At 31.4% G+C, this 20278-nt stretch overlaps 1 protein-coding gene across 3 annotated transcripts in view; it reads left to right on the forward strand.

Moving 5' to 3' along the window:
• Nucleotides 1-20278, forward strand: part of LOC142227982 (type-1 angiotensin II receptor-associated protein) — a 50323-nt gene that overhangs the window by 13241 nt on the left and 16804 nt on the right. For 2 of the 3 annotated variants that reach the window (XM_075298249.1, XM_075298250.1), the window contains exon 3: nt 10307-10453. In XM_075298249.1, the coding sequence (XP_075154364.1) occupies nt 10307-10453 (147 nt within the window). Of the gene's footprint in view, nt 1-9959; nt 10154-10306; nt 10454-20278 lie in introns of those variants that run through there. The other variant, XM_075298251.1, reaches the window with a different exon arrangement.

The following is a 20278-nucleotide window of genomic DNA, read 5'->3' on the forward strand; positions in this document are numbered from 1 at the left end:
AAGGGTGTTCTATTCTCATATCAATGGATGCAGCCCGATACCATTTGAAGACACCCATTAAAGTAACGTTTCCCACCACCAAATAATTAATAAAAATGTTAAATTAGTTTCTTCATTTTCCATTAAAGCATTTGATGGAGCCCAAATAAACATTTTTATATATAAAGCTGAGTACTATGTTCAAATTTTCAAGCTGAAAACCAGTTTATTTTCACGGTTACTTTTTTTAATCAATTAATTTCGAAATATTAAATGGTTCGCAATCAATAAATTGCGAACCATTTTTCCATCCATAATTTGAAGAGACTTGATAAAAATGTTATCGTCTTCATATATATTTTTGCACTTTTAATTTAGTGTTTTGGTGAAAAACTCGAACAAACTTAGTTTTTCCAACAATTCGTTCTTAAGGAAGGAAATCATCTTTCAATGTAAGGTATAATGTATTTGTCGTGTCAAGCCGTTACAACCTATTGTATGTACTACATAATAAGTAATGCCTTGACATCCAATGAATGAACAGGCGGCGTTTTCACACTGTATGGAGGCTATTTGTTGTGTGTGTGTGTGTGAGTTTTGGTTTTTCAGTTACAATTCAATTGTCTCCCATGCAGAGACTGGGGCGTACTATTCCCCTATGCCGGCACAATTATTTTTGGAAAAATTTAACAAGTTCGTCATTGTTGAAAATCATAAAGTGAAATATAAAAAATTATTTCCTACCGTGTGGCTGTAAATGACGGACATTGCTGGCAGTGAAGGATGCCAAGACCTCCAAAGAAGAAGGCGTTTGTTATTTGTGTTTGCTATATTCTCTTTAATAATTTAAATTCGGTTTTTGTCCCCCATAAGGATATGCCCTCAATATCGCAGTAATTGTAATAAATTTAGTATACCAATGTTAATATTATTGTGAATAGCTAAGAAGAAATATTTTTGAAAATTCTCTTGGAATCTTAACGACTTGAGTGCGTGACTAAAATGTGTGTCATTCATGTTGATAAAGAATAAACTTCCCTGTTAGGTCCCCTCTACATACGTCAAAGTGAGACGGAAGCTATTGTTTTTTGTATTAATCCACTCTAGTTATTCATTTTACGTTATCATGTTGTAATAATTGACGACCTACCACAATTTTTAACAAAATAGATATCAATAAGTTTTTTTTTTATAATTAAAAAAGTGAACCCACCATCAAAGGAAATTTAGGTTAATTTCAGAAATTGTCAACTAAACTATATTACAAACGCCGATATGATATAAAAAAATTAAATATTTTTCAAGGAATTATAGAAAATTTATTACACTGTGAAAAAAAGTTTACCCTTATCCAAAGGTTTTGTCTTTAATGATTTTGTTATTGATTCCAAGCCAAGGAAGCGGAAAATAGAAGTTCTTTTAAATATCGGTTTTGAAGACTTGATACTACACTCAAAAAAATGAACTCTCTATTCAAATTTACTACATTCGTACTTCTTACTATTATTCATTATTTCTTTAAATTTGTAAATATTGCTACAAATGCGCCCATCTTGAACTTTGTTTGGCACTAATTACTTACGTTTTTTATGTCTCAAAAATTTTATGAACTAAACGTGGGTATAAAGTTCAATGACCGTACACATAAGTTCAATATGAACTAAAGCAAACGAAGATTTTCGTACGATTCCCAAAAATAGTAAGAATGAACTACTGTATGGTTAAAATGGTGATGATTTGGCGCCAATGATTTTCTTCTTTACTTTTAGCTCATCTTTTCTTCTATGAGAGGGTGTAATTTCGTGAACTGCAGTTTAAAAAATACAACAGGGCATTAAATTTTCCTGGTTTTAATAACGCTTTGTGGAAATCTCAAAATGTGGAGTAAAATTTAGTTCAATTTTCGTGCGAGGTATTTCATTCTTCCTAAAAAACAGTTCACTTTTTTTCCGTGAATTTTTGTAATATTGAACCCTTTCGTTAACAATTGAAAAAAAATTAATTATGTCTAATAAATTTTCTTGAATTTGTCAAAGAAAATATTTACTTAATTTTAATTTTGTGTTATCGGCGTGATGTCAGTGTTTGTATCACAGTTCAGTTAAAATTTTCTAAAAATAATATAAGTTTCCTAAAATTACCAAAGTTTTACTTCCTGGTGGGCACTGTTTTTATACCCTTCGCCACTACTGTGGTACAGGGTATAATAAGTTTGTGCATTTGTATGTAACGCCAAGAAATAGTGGTCATAGACCCATATTTTAGTATACCGATCGGCTTAGTATTAAATCCTGAGTCGATTTAGCGATGTCCGTCTTTCTGTCTGTATATGTAATTTTGTGCACAAAGTACAGCTCGCAATTTAAGTCCGATCGTTCTCAAATTTGGCATAGGTCAGTTTCTTGGGACAGAGACAATCGCTATTGGTTTTGGAAAAAATCGGTTCAGATTTAGATATAGCTGCCATATATATTTATCTCCGATTTGGTCATAGTTAGCGTGTTTATCAACCGATTTTCTTGAAATACCGTACATCCAAATATTTTATGAATCTCGAAAATCTTGCAAAATATCAGCCAAATCGGTTCAGATTTATATATAGCTCCCATATATATCTTTCGTCCGATTTAGACTCATATGATCAGAGAGGCCAAAGTTTACTACCGATCTTCGTGAAATTTTGCACAGAGGGTAGAATTGACATTCTACTAATGCTTGGTAAATTTGATTGAAATCGGTTCAAATTTAGATATAGCTCCCATATATATCTTTCGTCCGATTTGAAAAGCCAGACTTTTGCCTTGATTTGCTTCAAATTTTGCACAAGGAGTACGTTTAATAGTATCGTTAAGTGTGTCAAATTATGTTAAAATCGGTTCAGATTTAGATATAGCTCACATATATATCTTTCGCCCGATTTGGACTTATATGGTCTCAAAAGCCAGGGTTTTGCCCTGGCTTACTTCAAATTTTGCACAAGCGGTACTTTTAACGATACTATTGTATGTGCCAAATATGGTCAAAATCGATTAAGATTTAGATATAGCTCCCATATATAGCTTTCGTCCGATTTGAACTTATATGGCCTCAAAATCCAGGGTTTTGCCGTGATTTGCTTCAAATTTCGCACAAGGAGTACGTTTAGTAGTAATTGTGCCAAATTTGGTGGAAAACGGTTCAGATTTAGATATGGCTCCCATATATATCTTCCGTCCGATTTACACTCATATGACCAGGGGGCCAAAGTTATACTCCCATTTACGTGAAATTTCGCATAGATAGCAGAATTATTATTCTAACTATACATGTCAAATTTAGTCAAAATCGGTTCAGATTATATTTATATAGCTCCCATATATACGTACACCAGAGTAGGGGAAATATGTTATGGTAGACTGTTACACATTTTAGACCCATTTTCAATGGAAGGTTCCTCCAATTAACTGGATAGCGTTAGACGATTTAAATTTTAATTCTAGAGATTTTGTAGAAGTAAAAAAATTGTCTCCTTTATATAGCTTCCAGCAAATGTGAAGTAGTTGAGATTGTAACACAAATTTTGGCCTACATAGGGATGAAGGGTATAATATAGTCGGCCCCGTCCGACTTTAGACTTTCATTACTTGTTTTCATTGTATTCGTTTTTTTTTGCTTTTTTCTTCACGTGTTATCACAGTCGTTTAGAATGGTGTTAACGACGACTTAAACTTCGTAATTCAGACTCGACTTCAAGTAGAAATTATCATGTGAGCCATGTAAAAAAACGTCCCTAAAATAAAATTTTGAAATACATTTCCTAATTTTGGATGCTGTTTTGCTTTGCAATCAAAATACAAAAGTCAACCAATTTAAAGACAATTTCATTATTTTTGAAATTTTTTTTCAGAATTATTATAGCCGAGATCTCCTTATTGTAACACAATTTTCTTTCATATACCCATATTGAAGTCGAATCACTTAATTATAAGGACAAAACGACTTCGTTGATATTTTATCGACTTTTGGACATGGAAAGTAAGAAATGCGAAGTAAAACCAAGAAGTCTTTGGCAACGCAACAATATTAGTTTCAGTGCAGAAATATTTAATTTTCTTCCCTAATCAAAGAACATTTCGTATTTTGAAGTAAAAAATTTGATTTAGAAAAACAACGAAAAAATAATTATTTGATATACATTTTAATTGCCACACTGGAATCTAAATTTTAGAACTCGAAATTTACGCATTGTTAAGGACAAATTTCTGTAAAATAATGACATTTTAAATGCCACACTGGAAAAATGTATTTACCTAATATGGATTATTATGCAACCTAAATTTTAGAACTCGAAATCTACGCATTGTTAAGGACAAATTTCTGTAAAATAATGACATTTTAATTAAAAGAAATGCTATAATCTTTATCTCAAAAAATTTTCTTGATTTAATTTAGGACATCAACTTTGGAAATTTGCGTCCCCCTGCTAAAGTCGTAGGTTTTAGGTTATGTTAGGTATAGTGACAACCCGATATTTCAGGCTCACTTAGACTATTCAGTCCATTGTGATACCACAGTGGTGAACTTCTCTTTTATCACTGAGTGCTATGTTAAGCTCAACGACATGGGACCTCTTTTTTATAGAAGATTTTTTGGAATTAACTCTTTACTAGAGGCCTGCATCGAATAACTTTTCACTACATGTATGCAATTCGCTGTCAAATATAGTACACACACTGTCTTTCTCTCGGAGCGCAAGTAGTGAAGTGAAGAGAACACTTGCTTGTCAAATACCACCAAGTACTTATCCGAAACAATATGTGTTCCGAAAAAAAGGAACAATAAAAATGTAAGTACATGAAAAAAAGTACAACATGGATTCTCTTCACTTCACGTGGTACCACAAGTATTTCTCAGTTGTACGAAGCAAAACTTTCCATTATTATTAATCATAAATATGTATGTATGTCACATATTTCATATATTTATGTATGTCACACACTTACCTTAACGTTTGCCGTTCTTTATAACAAACCGAAAACATATATTATGGAGAGTTACTGTTTCGTTGTATTTCTGAAACTGCACGTGGTACACACAAAAAAATAACTGCAAATAAATATTAACAACTTTATTTGTATGTAAAATCTGCTGATGCTCAACAAATTTTTCTATTGAATATGAGGCATTTGTTGTTGAAATGTGTTTGTAGATGCTTGAAAGAGCAAATAATAGAAATATTCTGAATTTTCAACAAATTGTTTTGTTGCGAAAATAGTTGACTGCTATCAATATGATAACAAAAACAAAAATACAAGACTGGTTACGCGCACATCGCTGAGAACATGTACGAAAGCTAAAAGAAGTATGCGAAGAATACCGTTAGAACAAAATGAGTATGAGCACATGCACGTGTATGATAGCAAGCAAAGAGCTCATTCATCAGAGAATACAGAAAGGCATTTATAAATGTCTGTGAAAAATTTATATTTTTCAATTTGGTAGTTTCTTAAATGTGTTTGTTGTATGAGATAATTAATAAAACCATTAATATCGGGATTAGAGTTATTACAGTTCTAATTAACTGGGCAAAAAGTTGTCAAAATGCTTGCTAGACCTGGACTACTCAAATACATACATTTACAAAACTGAGTATAGGATTTTCGACACAAAAATGTTACATGTTCCCCGTCCAAAAATAGGATTTTGGTCATATTCCTTCTCTGTGTGTACTTAACAAAATATCTCCAAAATTGTTCCGGCAATTTTGCAATTTTGGTGCAATAATTCTGTCAATTTCAATTTAATTTTTTGTCCATACACCAATAAATTTGTTACAGGTCATTGATAGACTCCTACAAACCACATACAAATTTTTTCGTTCAAATTCAAAAATATTTGTTGAGGATTAAACGTAACGATCAACAACAAATATTTTGTATTGTTGGAAGCTCAACAAATTACTTACATATTATGTTATTGAGAACACAAATTATTTGTTGCCTTCTGATGGTAACGATTGCTAACAACTTTTTTGTAATAATGGTTATTAAAAGTACAAATTAGTTTGTTGCAGGAAAATTAACAAATTTTGTTATTGGTTTTCCAACAAAAGTTATTGGTTCTCAAACTTATTTTTATCTGTGTACATGAAGTACTCTATGAAGTTTTGTTCTCGCAACTTACTCGACGTGATCACTCTGAATACACTTCAATAAGAGAGAAAGAGAAATATGTGTTTGTTGGTAGTGAAGACATCAGAGTAGCAACAAGAAGTTACTCGTGGCTTTCGGTGTTCATCAAAATGTGTACCAATTGTCTTGCGACTCTCTCAAATAGATGTACTCATGTAGCAAGTTGGAATTGTGCAGACCTCTACTCTTTACTTTGAAGTATCTGAAGGAAGATCAAAATCTTAGGATCCAAGTAAACTTTTTTACAAAATGTATACCTTCTCAAAAAAAAAAAAAAATGAACTAAAAGAAAAGAAAAATATAAACAAAAGAAAACATCGAAAAAATAATAAAATTTAACTGAGGCCGAATAATTAGATTATTAGATTTTGGATTTAGATAAGATTTTTTTTTAATAAAGACGTATTTTAAAGCCAGATTTAAATCTAGGATCTATAAAATTAAAATTAGGATATAGATCGCATTTATAAAATTTTCATTCTCTTTTTTATTCTGTTTTTATTTACCTTTAAAGAAAATTCTTTAGCGTCAAAAGAAAACTTTGTCTAAAATTTCGTTCCTCAGAAAAGAAAACTCTTCCTTCAGTGCACGTACAAACAAATGCCAGTTTAAAAATCCAAATTATAACGGATACATCAAAGTAAAAATAATTTCTTAATTTAAAAAAAAAAAAACTTAAAATCAAAGATGCTAAATCCTCAAAATAAGTCTTATCCTGTATTCGAAAATTTTCTTCTTAAAACTAAAGATTCAATATTTAAGTTAATTTAAGAACGATTTCTTTACTTTAAGGAAAATTTCACCTTAGTTCAAAGGCATACAACTTTAACGAAGGGATGCCATTTCCATATTTTGTGTCCTAAATTGAATAAAAAATTTTTTTGTAGCAAAGACTATAAACTTTCTTTTAATTAAAAAGTCATTATTTGAAAGAAATTTGTCCTTAGTATTTAATATCATGGAAATATATTTTTTATGGTAGCTCCCTAAAAAATGTCTTTATTTGAAAGAAGTCGCATCTTTGTATCGGAATTAATACTTAAATATCTTAAGGGAAGGTCAAAATCTTTGAATTCGTGGAAACTTTTTTTTGAGCGTAGAATTATATTAGTTTTTAATCGACCTTTAAAGTCAACTTGTTGGTTTTGAGGATTTATCAATTTTGATTTTAAGATATTATTAAAATCAAGAAAATATAAGCTTCTACACCCAGAGAAGGAATATGATCACCTCACACATGTTTTAAGAGCAAACTGTTATTTTTGGGTGCACCCTCACAAAAAATCGCTTCTGTAACATATACTCCCAAACATATTTTGCTTCAAGCATATACATTTTTGGGTATTGCCCAAACATATATATGTTTGATCTCTACCAATATATAATATGTTTGAAAGCATATTGATTTAAACAATATATGTTTGGGTAGTCTAAGTTCCAAACATTTTGTATTTTTGCATCCAAATTCAATAATGTTGTCTTCCAAAAAACAATATGTTATTATGTGACCATATAATATGTTTGGAAGCATTTTGCACCCAAAAATATTATATGCTTAAAAAAATTCTCCCAAACAATATTGTGCTCAAAATTTTATTTATTTATTTATATATTTACAATCATAATGAATTATGAAAATAAACAGGTAATATAGGTGCTAACAACATAGGTTTTCGACCTGAATGCTCAAAATTTTGTTTCTGCCCAATTGTATATTCCCCGACATCTTTCTCACTTCCACGAGATTTTTTAGTTCTTAGCACCTTTTTCTATAATACAAACATTGTAGAAGAAATTATTCAATTTTATGTTTTTTTTATTTTAATTTTACCTTTTGCCGGACGGGGATTCGAACAGCGGACCACACACACGCTCACAAAAACTAGCTTCTGTAACATATACTCCCAAACATATTTTGCTTCAAGCATATACATTTTTGGGTATTACCCAAACATTTATATGTTTGATCTCTTCCAATATATAATATGTTTGAAAGCATATTGGTCTAAACAATATATGTTTGGGTAGTCGAAGTTCCAAACATTTTGTATTTTTGCATCCAAATTCAATAATGTTGTCTTCCAAAAAACAATATGTTATTATGTGAACATATAATATGTTTGGAAGCATTTTGCACCCAAAAATATTATATGCTTAAAAAAAATTCTCCCAAACAATATTGTGCTCAAAATTTTATTTATTTTTTTATATATTTACAATCATAATGAATTCTGAAAATAAACAGGTAATATAGGTGCTAACAACATAGGTTTTCGACCTGAATGCTCAAAATTTTGTTTCTGCCCAATTGTATATTCCCCGACATCTTTCTCACTTCCACGAGATTTTTTAGTTCTTAGCACCTTTTTCTGTAATACAAACATTGTAGAAGAAATTATTCAATTTTATGATTTTTTTATTTTAATTTTACCTTTTGCCGGACGGGGATTCGAACAGCGGACCACACAGTTTGTAAGGATCAAAGAAGTAGCTGATCAATTGCCCAAGGAAAAATAAAATGTTAATTTTGTAATAACAAACAACCACCAACTTAATTCAATATCGCTCCCTGTTAAATAGCGCCCCAAGCTACTAAACACATATATGTTTATAAGCTATTTCTAAATTAATATATGTTTGCATCCAAGCATATTATATTTACAAACATTTTATGTCCCAAACATAATATGTTCTAACATATTAACATATATGTCCCAAACATGTTATGCTAGTTTATGAACATTATATGCTTGCACCCAAAAATATTGTGTTTAAAAATTTGTGTTCCAAACATATAATGTTTATAGCCAAACATATGAAAAACAGTCTTTTTCAACCGTGCAGTTGGTAAGGATCAAAGAAGTAGCTGATCAATTGCCCAAGGAAAAATAAAATATTAATTTTGTAATAACAAGCAACAACCACCAACATAATTCAATATCGCTCCCTGTTAAATAGCGCTCCAAGCTACTAAACACATATATGTTTATAGGCTATTTCTAAATTAATATATGTTTGCATCCAAGCATATTATATTTACAAACATTTTATGTCCCAAACATAATATGTTCTAACATATTAACATATATGTCCCAAACATGTTATGCTAGTTTATGAACATTATATGCTTGCACTCAAAAATATTGTGTTTAAAAATTTGTGTTCCAAACATATAATGTTTATAGCCAAACATATGAAAAACAGTCTTTTTCATCCGTGTGGTGACCATGTAACATGGTTTTCGCAACCATGTTATTTTCTCGGGAATCATGTATCTGATTTCGGCAAGCAGGTTATATTTGACGATAAAATAACATTTTAGTGACAAACATTTTACATGGTCACCCTACAAAAATAACATTTTGCTCTTGAAACATGTTTGAGGTGAGCATATTCCTTCTCTGTGTGTAAGCTTAAATTTGTCTGTTCAAAAATTCGGTATTCTAATTTTAAGTTTATAAATCTACTTAAATAATTCTTTGTTTTAAAAAAAGTGTGGTCTTTGTAATATTTCATCTTTTTCGATTTAGCATTTTATTTAATATTGGTATAAATGTAAATTCCAAAGTAATATTATTTAGGAATATTAACTGCATTGTGGTTCATGAACGCCAATGAATATCTCACCTCAACCACATCACCAGCATAGGTTAGCACCAGAACATTTGATATCTTCCACAGCTGAGACAAATTGAGTTCTGTGCTCAAACATTTCTAAGGTTTCTGGGAAAGATTTATTCACTCTGGCCAGAGAGTTAATGCTTCTGGCATTTGTAATGCGAAACATTTGGAATCAACAGGCAGTCCAATAAGACATATATCGCTAAATATAAGGAGTGTGAGGTTTGATGGTGTTTAGAAGAAATTAAATAAATATTTTTTTTTTGTATATTCTGAAACTGTGTAAAATTGGGGTGGGCTGAATTTGATTAAAGTGAAAAATTCTATTGATATTTAAAATTAAATAATTAATCCCTGTATTAAATATGGATGTTTATACTAAGGTAATATTTTCATAGTGAAAAAAATATCTATAAATTTTATAACATCTTATTGACGAGTATTATTGATCTCATTATCGGATTGTTTTCATGTCTTTGCTGTGGTTTTTTATTCACCTGAGTTAATTCGCATGTTTTTTCCTGTTTCTTCCTCAGGTTGTTGCCTTTGTCCATTTTCTATTCGTATCGAATGCCATGATGGGCATGTGGGGCCATGGAGCATACGAGTTCTATAATTTCCTATTTCTCATAGCCATGTTTTGGACGATGCACAGTAAGGACTCCGTGGAAGCCATACAAACGGTAAGTGCAATTGATGAAGCATGAATATTTGATGATAAAGTGACCAGAAATAAGGGTTCACTTTATATAGTAATAAGTTAAGCTGGTGTTCGAAGAAAAACAATGTTGGGCCATTAAAGTAAAATACCAACAACTATGAAATTTAAGATGTCTAAAGTTTGTATCACAATATACAATGTTTCACATTGGTCACTAGAAAATGTATAGGAAATTATTATAAATAAACCATCGGATTTCGTCAACTTTATTCGGTGTATGGGGCAAACATTAGATGTACACCCAAAGAAAAAATACTTTCCTCCGAAACGAAATTTTAGACAAACGAAATTCTTCTTTCTTCTAAACACACAAAACAATTTTTTCTTATTCAATCACGGATTTAATTGATCCAATTAATTTTTTAATTGAAATAATTGAATTGAAATAATTAAATTGAAAGTTATAGTAGTACATTGTAATTCGATAAATTGGCCCCTGTAAAGGCTTTGAATTGCTTAAATAAATGGAAATAAAAATAAAATAAAAAATAAATGTCTTCAATCACAGAAATGATAGTATCAATAAAAAAATTAATTGATACTATTAATTTTTGTGATTGATTTTTGTTTGAATTAAAAAATTTGTTGAATCAATTACATTTTTATTTGAATATTTTTTTAAACTTAATTAATACTTTAATTGGAAAAATGTTCGTGAAATTTTTTCTGTGAAGTACGATTTTATAACAAAACGATTTAACGATTGTCTCTAAACTTTTTTGTTTGCTTTTAATGACAAAGAAAAACAAAAGAAAATGTCGATCATCTTACAATAAATCTGTTATTTCAGTGTAGAAATTCTTGCAAAAAAAAAAAATAATAATTTTGTTGTTTCTTACTTAAACCCATATATGACCAGTAGGTAATAAATTTAATCTACCTGAAAATCCGATCTACACACAAAGCAAGTATTATTTCCTACCAAACCAAATTTTAGACAAACAAATATCGCTTATCAATTTCTTTTCGCTGTAAAGAAGTTTGTTTGGGAGAAATTATAGACTTTTTGTGATAAACATTGTCTTTTTTGCAGTACACACAAAATTTTTTTTCTGACTCAATCACGAAAGTAATTGATCCAATTAATTTTTTAATCAATCACAATTTTAATTGCACAGTAAAAAATTCCACGAAAATTTTTCCAATTAACATTTTAATTGAGCTTTTAACAATATTAAATTAAAAATTTAATTGATTCAACGAATTCTTTAATTGAAGAAAAAAAATCAATCACAAAAATTAATAGTATCAATTAATTTTTTAATTGGATCCATTACATTTTTAATTTACCTTCAATTAGTTTTGTAATTCGTACTATCATTTCTGTGATTGAAGACATTTCAATTAAAAATTTAATTGGATCAATTAATTTCGTGATTGAATCAGTTTTTTTTGTGTGGCTATAAAAAAAATTGATTAAAAAATTAATTGATTTCATTAGCAAATTTCAATTAATTTTTTAATTGATTAAATTAAAAATTTAATTGATGTTGATTGCAACACTCAATTAGTTTTTAATTAAAAAAGTAACTATTTTCAATTACTTTCTGAATTGCCTTAGTGTTATAGTTTGACTAACAATTGATTGTTTGAAAAAAAAAATAAAAATTAAAAATTCTTTTAACCGACTTAGTTTTCCGAGTTTGATTAAAATGTTAATTGTATCAATTATTTTTTTTAAATTAAAATTTTTTTAAATTTTAAATCATTGACTTAATTAACTTCATGTTTCTATCTTGATTAAAAAGTTTATTAGATCAATTAATTTATTAATTGAAAACAATTTCAACCTCAATCAAATTTTTAAATTGGAAATATTTTGGTGAAATTTTATCTGTGTATGTGAAAAAAAAAATTGAAAAGGCTAACTCAAAAACCTCAAACCTAACCTAACATATCTTCTTTCATATATTTTTTTACTTCATTTTTAGCACTGTTTTTAAACAATATTCAATTAAAAATTTAATTGATTCAACGAATTCTTTAATTGAAGAAAAAAAATCAATCACAAAAATTAATAGTATCAATTAATTTTTTAATTGGATCCATTAAATTTTTAATTGACCTTCAATTAGTTTTGTAATTCGTACTATCATTTCTGTGATTGAAGACATTTCAATTAAAAATTTAATTGGATCAATTAATTTCGTGATTGAATCAGAATTTTTTTTGTGTGGCTATAAAAAAAAATTGATTAAAAAATTAATTGATTTTATTAGCAAATTTCAATTAATTTTTTAATTGATTAAATTAAAAATTTAATTGATGTTGATTGCAACACTCAATTATTTTTTAATTAAAAAAGTAACTATTTTCAATTACGTTCTGAATTGCCTTAGTGTTATAGTTTGACTAACAATTGATTGTTTGAAAAAAAAAAAAAAACTAAAAATTAAAAATTGTTTTAACCGACTTAGTTTTCCGAGTTTGATAAAAATGTTGATTGTATCAATTATTTTTTTTTTTAAATTAAAATTTTTAAAATTTTCAATCATTGACTTAATTAACTTCATGTTTCTATCTTGATTAAAAAGTTTATTAGATCAATTAATTTATTAATTGAAAACAATTTCAACCTCAATCAAATTTTTAATTGGAAATATTTTGGTGAAATTTTTTCTGTGTATGTGAAAAAAAAAATTTGAAAGACTAACTCAAAAAAATTTGATTTTTTGCCTAATTGCATCTTCCCTCATATATTTTTTACTTCATTATTAGCACTATTTTCTTTAATACAATGTAAAAGAAATTCGATTTTTTAAATTTGGTCCAGATTGAGAATCGAACCGTGGACCATACAGTTTGTAATCCAACACACTATCCACTGGGCCACACAGCTGTTATTGGCATCAACAGACAATTATCGCTATAGCTGTCAACGCACAAGCTACCCATATAGATAAGCTCTTCTACTTAGAGAGCATATTGTTGAACGTCCACAAGCCGATGTAAAGAAACTTTATTTAACCCTAGACGATCATCCTTCGTCAAAATGACGACGCGTAATTTCATTTTCGTTTTAAAATGCATTTTAGTCGATTGGGAAATGATAAATTTAAGATATATTAATTCAACTATTTTATGCATTTTTATTTTATATTAATTAAAAACAAATTGAATAAGAAAATGAAATCAATTTTGGTTCTCATTTTTGCTCATGATGCAAAATATAGCGTCTTGAAATAGGCCCTAGCAAAAATGACGAAGGATGACGTTAGTGTACAAAAAATAAGAATGACTTTCCAGGGTGAAAGAAAACAAAACATTTTAGTTAGCTCCACGGGAGCCACCGTGGTGCAATGGTTAGCATGCCCGCCTTGCATACACAAGGTCGTGGGTTCGTTTCCTGCTTCGACCGAACACCAAAAAGTTTTTTCAGCGGTGGATTATCCCACCTCAGTAATGCTGGTGACATTCCTCCTTTTTATCGCCGTTCGGACTCGGCTATAAAAAGGAGCTCGGCTATTAAGCTTAACATGGAATCGGGCAGCACTCAGTGATAAGAGAGAAGTTCACCAATGTGGTATCACAATGGACTGACTAGTCTAAGTGAGCCTGATACATCGGGCTGCCACCTAACCTAACCTAGCCCCTTTCTTACAAACGAATTTTGTTCATATATTTTCATAAGATTTTGAAACGATGTTCGGCACTATGTCGTATTTAAGACATAAGTGCTTGATACAAAATAAGTGGACTGTGATTTTAGAATAAAAAGTAATATTTTTATCACAAAAATAAAAATTTTGTAACAAAAGCTTTCTTGGTTTGAAAATTTTGAAGAAAATAAAAAACTGTAACAAAAGAAAAACGTTTGTTATACCCATTTTCCAAGCGTTTTTAGTGTAGCACTACCCCCCCAGAAGAGTAAACGAAATTTTTTATAGCCAATTTCATTTTGTTTTAGTTCATGCAAATTTGTTGATTTTAGTTCAATTTTGTCAAATTTTAGAAAATTTTCCTTATTTTTATAATTTTGAGCTTACTTTAACGACGTGAATTAGAAATGAGAAGAAAAGTTTTATACAAATGAAGTGTACAAGTTTACTAAATATGAAAATAGTTCATATTTTTCTATAAGGTATGAAGTTTCCTTAAATTGAGTTCATAAGTTTCTCACATGAGTAAATTGTTCTTACATTGTGTCTGTCATGAACTTGATATAGCGCTAAAGACATTTTAACAATTTTTAATTTCAATTTTTTTCCCAAAATATGAAATTTTATTAAACTACAATATGACAAAAATTTTTAACTTGTTTGTATCATATTGCAATTACTAAAATATTTTAGTTAAAATTTTCTAATATAAATCAATATATTCTTTCATGCTTGTTTCACTTTTTTTCTGGGTGTAGGTTTCAATTCGCTTCTATAATTATTCTCTGCGTGCAAAGCTCATATTTTTATCTAAAGTTCTTTCATATAAAAAAAATTCAATTAAAAAAGGTTTATAAAATATATTTCTTTTAATAAATATTCCTCTAAAAGAATGAAACCATGCCTTTTAACCATGAAATCAATACCAGGTTTTTTTTAATCTATAGTAAATATTATATTACAATCAAAATATTCTCGATATAAGAAACTCACGCGGGGTTGTCTAATGATAGAATGCATTTGGGTTTTGGTTGGTTCTGTTGAGGGGTTATTCCTTAAACCATTTCGATAAAGTAACATTATTGGGGTCATTTGCCTCTTAATACTTGCCATAATTGTCGCAAGTAAATATTTAAGTAAAAGCTACTTAGTATGTGCGTTATTATATGTATAGGGATTGCAGTGGTAAAAAAGTTGGTTTATTAATTATAAATTTCTAAATTAATTAATTGTATCAACTCAAAAATTAATTGACAATTAATTTTGTTATTGGTTTTTTGTTTCAATTAAAATATTGTTGAATAAATAAAAATTTTAATTAAATATTCAATTAAAATTTTAATTGGAAAATAGTTGGTAAATTTTTTCTGTGTATGTTCAAAACGAATACTGCGGAAATCCACCAGGCTATTTGCCATCCTACCTATGGATATTCGAAACCAATGTAGTGCAACTAAGAACAGAATATTGCGATTTAAAATGGAGACATTACTAAGTAGTAGGAATCTGGATGTCCGAGAAGATATAGGCTGGTAGAACACATTAAAAATGTTAACAATTGCTACACAGAAAAAAATTTCACGAAAATTTTTCCAATTAAAATTTTGATTGAGTTTTGAATAATATTCAATTAAAATTTTAATTGATTCAACAAATTCAATCAATCAATTAATTATACCCTCCGCTACACTGTGGAGCAGGGTATTATAAGTTAGTGCATATGTTTGTAACACCCAGAAAGAGACGAGATAGACACATGGTGTCTTTGGCAATAATGCTCAGGGTGGGTCCGTGAGTCGATATAACCATGTCCGTCTGTCCGGCCGTCCGTCCGTCTGTCTGTGAACACTTTTTTGTGATCAAAGTCTAGGTCGCAATTTAAGTCCAATCGCCTTCAAATTTGGCACATGTTCCTAATTTGGGTCAGAATAGAACCCTATTGATTTTGGAAGAAATCGGTTCAGATTTAGATATAGCTCCCATATATATCTTTCTCCCGATATGAACTAATATAGACCCAGCAGCCAGAGTTTTATACCGATTTGCTTGAAATTTTGTACAAACATAACACTTCGTCATATAGTCAAGTGTGCAAAACTTGATTGAAATCGGTTCAGATTTAGATATAGCTCTCATATATATCTTTCGCCCGATATGGACTTATATGGCCCCAGAAGCCAGATTTTTGGCCGAATTTGGTTGGAATTTTGCACTAGGAGTACAATTAGTAGTATAGTCAAGTGTACAAAATTGGATGGAAATCGGTTCAGATTTAGATATAGCTCCCATATATATCTTTCGCCCGATATGGACTAATATTGTTCTAAAAGCCAGAGTTTTGGCCCAATTTGGTTGAAATTTTGCACAGGGAGTAGATTAGGCATTGTAGCTATGCGTGCCAAATTTGGTTGAAATCGATTCAGATTTAGAGATAGCTCCCATATATATCTTTTGCCCGATATGCACTTATATGGACCCAGAAGCCAGAGTTTTATCCCGATTAGCTTGAAATTTTGCACAAGGAGTACAATTGGTAGTATAGTCATGTGTGCCAAATTTAATTGAAATCGGTTCAGATTTAGATATAGCTTCCATATATATTTTTCGCCCGATATGGACTTATATGGCCCCAGAAGCCAGAGTTTTGGCCCAATTTGGTTGAAATTTTGCACAAGGAGTACAATTAGTAATATAGTCATGTGTGCCAAATTTGATTGAAATCGGTTCAGATTTAGATATAGCTCCCATATATGTTTTTCTCATTTCGACAAAAATGGTCAAAATACCAACATTTTCCTTATTAAATAGCCACTGCTTCGTCGAAAAGTTGTAAAAATGACTCTAATTTTCCTAAACTTCTAATACATATATATCGAGCGATAAATCATAAATAAACTTTTGCGAAGTTTCCTTAAAATTGCTTCAGATTTAAATGTTTCCCATATTTTTTTACTAAAATTGTGTTCTACCCTACACGGATGAAAAAGACTGTTTTTCATATGTTTGGCTATAAACATTATATGTTTGGAACACAAATTTTTAAACACAATATTTTTGAGTGCAAGCATATAATGTTCATAAACTAGCATAACATGTTTGGGACATATATGTTAATATTGTTACGTTTTTATATTGAGGCGTGTTTAATAACCCGATAATTAAAACACAGTCCTTTTCAAATAACGACAATCTACAATTTATTAGTTTAACTGATGGCTTCACTTATTTGCTCTACGATGTGTACTGTATAAACTTTAGCTTACGACTGACTTGACTGCTCCCTCCGCCAGGGGCTTATATACCGTGATTTGACGATTTCGAAAATTCTGGATAGTCTGGCCTACAACCATCCAGAACTATCTTGTACAATTTATCTAACACCACATATTCAACTGGTTATCTTCATTGCCTACAGCCATCTGGAATATTCTATCGGCGTTACTTTACAGGTGATATGGCACACATACTTTTAGGCTTATGCTAATAATCTAGTGCATTCTACTAGATTAGGTAGATGTCGTGCAGGCATAAAACAAAAGGCGTTACTTTTACAATGAACGATTGGAAACACAAAAGATGTTTAAGAAAGTACTAGAAAATAAAGAAATGACTCTAACAAGTTATGACGTAATTTTATCGTTACAATTTGAAATTGAAATTAACGTAAACTAATTTAAATAAACTTAAATCAAGAAATATCACATTCGTAACACTGCCTCCCGCTTAAGCCTGTTCGTCCCGAATAGGCACAGAACCCGTTCCGTATGGAGCCAAACGTTCCAGGTGAACGACTTTCATCTTTGACCTTGGGCTGTCGTCTTTTTGAATGCGGTATACAACATCATTGATCTTCTTGATGACTTTATATGGGCCTTCCCACTGTGTTTGTAGTTTAGGACATAATCCTTTCTTTCGTTGCGGGTTGAATAGCAGAACCAGTTGTCCTTCACTAAAGCCCTCAGTGTTTGCTGCACGATCATATCTCGCCTTCATTCTGTTGCTAACCATTTTTATTTTGTTTCGCACTGATTCGTGAACTTTACCAAATGTGTTTGGTATGTCGTTACTGGTTTCTTCCATGGCGAGCTCATTGGGTGTAGCGCCAAATATCAAATCTCCGGGCAACTTCAATTCCGTTCCGAATAGGACCTTGGCCGGTGTTCGTGACGTAGAATCATGTATGGCTGATCTATACGACAGCAAAAACTTTGGTATATGATCGTCCCAGTCTCGTTGGCCGTTATCCACCACCTTTCGAAGATGTTCTTCCAGAGTGCGATTAAACCTTTCTACCATGCCATCAGACTGCGGATGCAATGGCGTGGTCCTTGTTTTCTTGATACCAAGGGAGTCGCACATCTCTTTGAATATGGCCGATTCAAAATTTCTTCCTTGGTCTGAGTGTATCTCGGTCGGCACACCGTAGCGACATATCCAGTTCTTGTCGACTACATCTACAATCGTCTTCGCCTCTTGGTTAGGAATGGCATAAACTTCTGGCCACTTGCTGAAGTAGTCCATGACCACAAGGACATATCGATTTCCAGAATCACTTACTGGGAAAGGCCCTGCAACGTCCATTGCTATTCTTTCAAAAGGCGCTCCTGGCCTATACTCTTGCATAAGACCTCTACTTTTTCGTCTTGGCCCTTTCGCCTTTATGCACTTCCCACAATTTGCTACCCATTCAGCAATTGATTTCTGGCATCCAACCCAGTAGAATCGTTGCTTCACTTTCTCGGCTGTTTTGGTTATTCCTAAGTGACCTCCACTAGGTCCATTGTGGAATTCCGTCAAAACATCCTTTACCTTGGAATCTGGCACGATTATCAAGTTGCGGCTATTCTTGCCATCTTCACTTTCCCACTTACGTTGTAGGGTTCCGTTGACCAGACATAGACTGTCCCATTGAGCCCAGTATGATTTCATAAGTGGGCTTTCGGCTGCGATGTCTTTCTTACTGGGTTTCTTATCTTCTTCTTTCGCCGAAATAATTTTTCTCAGAATGGGATCTTTACGTTGCTCTGTTGACCAGTCTGTGCCAGATTCGATGTGTAACTGCCTGACATTTACAACTGTCTCCTGTGGTTCAGCCTTCGAGTAGCGTGTGCTTTCTACATTGCAATGCCGTCGTGTCAAGGCTTGATCAATAACTTGTTTGCCACCTTTTCTATTGTCCGCAAAATTTAAATTTGAGTCGCTTGGCTTTGTGGTCGCCTTCTTATGATTATTGGTTAATGGAGATGGCGAGATTGACCCCGACGTTTTACGCCACGCTTTACTTTCCAGGGATAGATGTCCAGCCTTATCACAGTTATAGCATTTTATTCTATATTTATTTGCCTGCTGCTTCATTTCTTGCATTATCTGCCTTAGAGCCTCTTTTACCAATTCAATGACCGATTGCGTTTCTTCACACTGGGTCTCTACTCTGCGTACTTTGTGAATTTGAGGCCGTGCCAACAATCTCGCAGTTTCTTGTGCATGTGCAAATGTTACTGTTTCTGCGAATGTAGCCTTTTGTGACGCATATGTTGCACATTTTATATCAGGGTCTCTAATTCCATTCACAAAGGTCTCGATCTTGATGCGGTCCACAAGTGGATGACTTTCTCCTGGATATGTCAAAAGCACCAACCGCTCAACCTCTGTTGCAAAGTCTTGTAGAGTCTCATTTGACTTCTGGACTCTTCCTCTTAATTCCATTCTGAAGATGTCTTGCTTATGTTCTCCGCCATACTTACGTTGAAGTGCCGCTATTACTTCATTATAATTATTTCTAGAGGCAGCGGGAATGCTTTGTATCACGTCAGCGGCATTGCCCTTTAATGCCAATAGAAGTTCAATTGCTTTGTCGTTGTCGTTCCACAAATTTCTACAAGCAACCATTTCGAATTGGAATTTGAAGACATCAAATGAAGTTGAGCCATCGAAAACAGGAGGTTTGGTTTTTGAGCCCTCGATAACGCGCACTGGTCCACCTTTAATTTCCAGCTCTGACATTTTTCTTTCAATGTGTAGAAACTTCTCATCATGAACCATAATTTTCTCATCCACAGAAATAATCTTCTTATCCAGCTCCCCAATTTGGCTTTCGATATGGTCCACACGTTTTTCCATGCCTTCAGCAATTTGTTGAAGATTCTCATTTAGAATTCTAGAATTTTCGTCCATCTTTTTTGAATTTT

The sequence above is a fragment of the Haematobia irritans genome, chromosome 3 (genome assembly GCF_050003625.1).
Source record: "Haematobia irritans isolate KBUSLIRL chromosome 3, ASM5000362v1, whole genome shotgun sequence".
NCBI classification, from domain to species: domain Eukaryota; kingdom Metazoa; phylum Arthropoda; class Insecta; order Diptera; family Muscidae; genus Haematobia; species Haematobia irritans.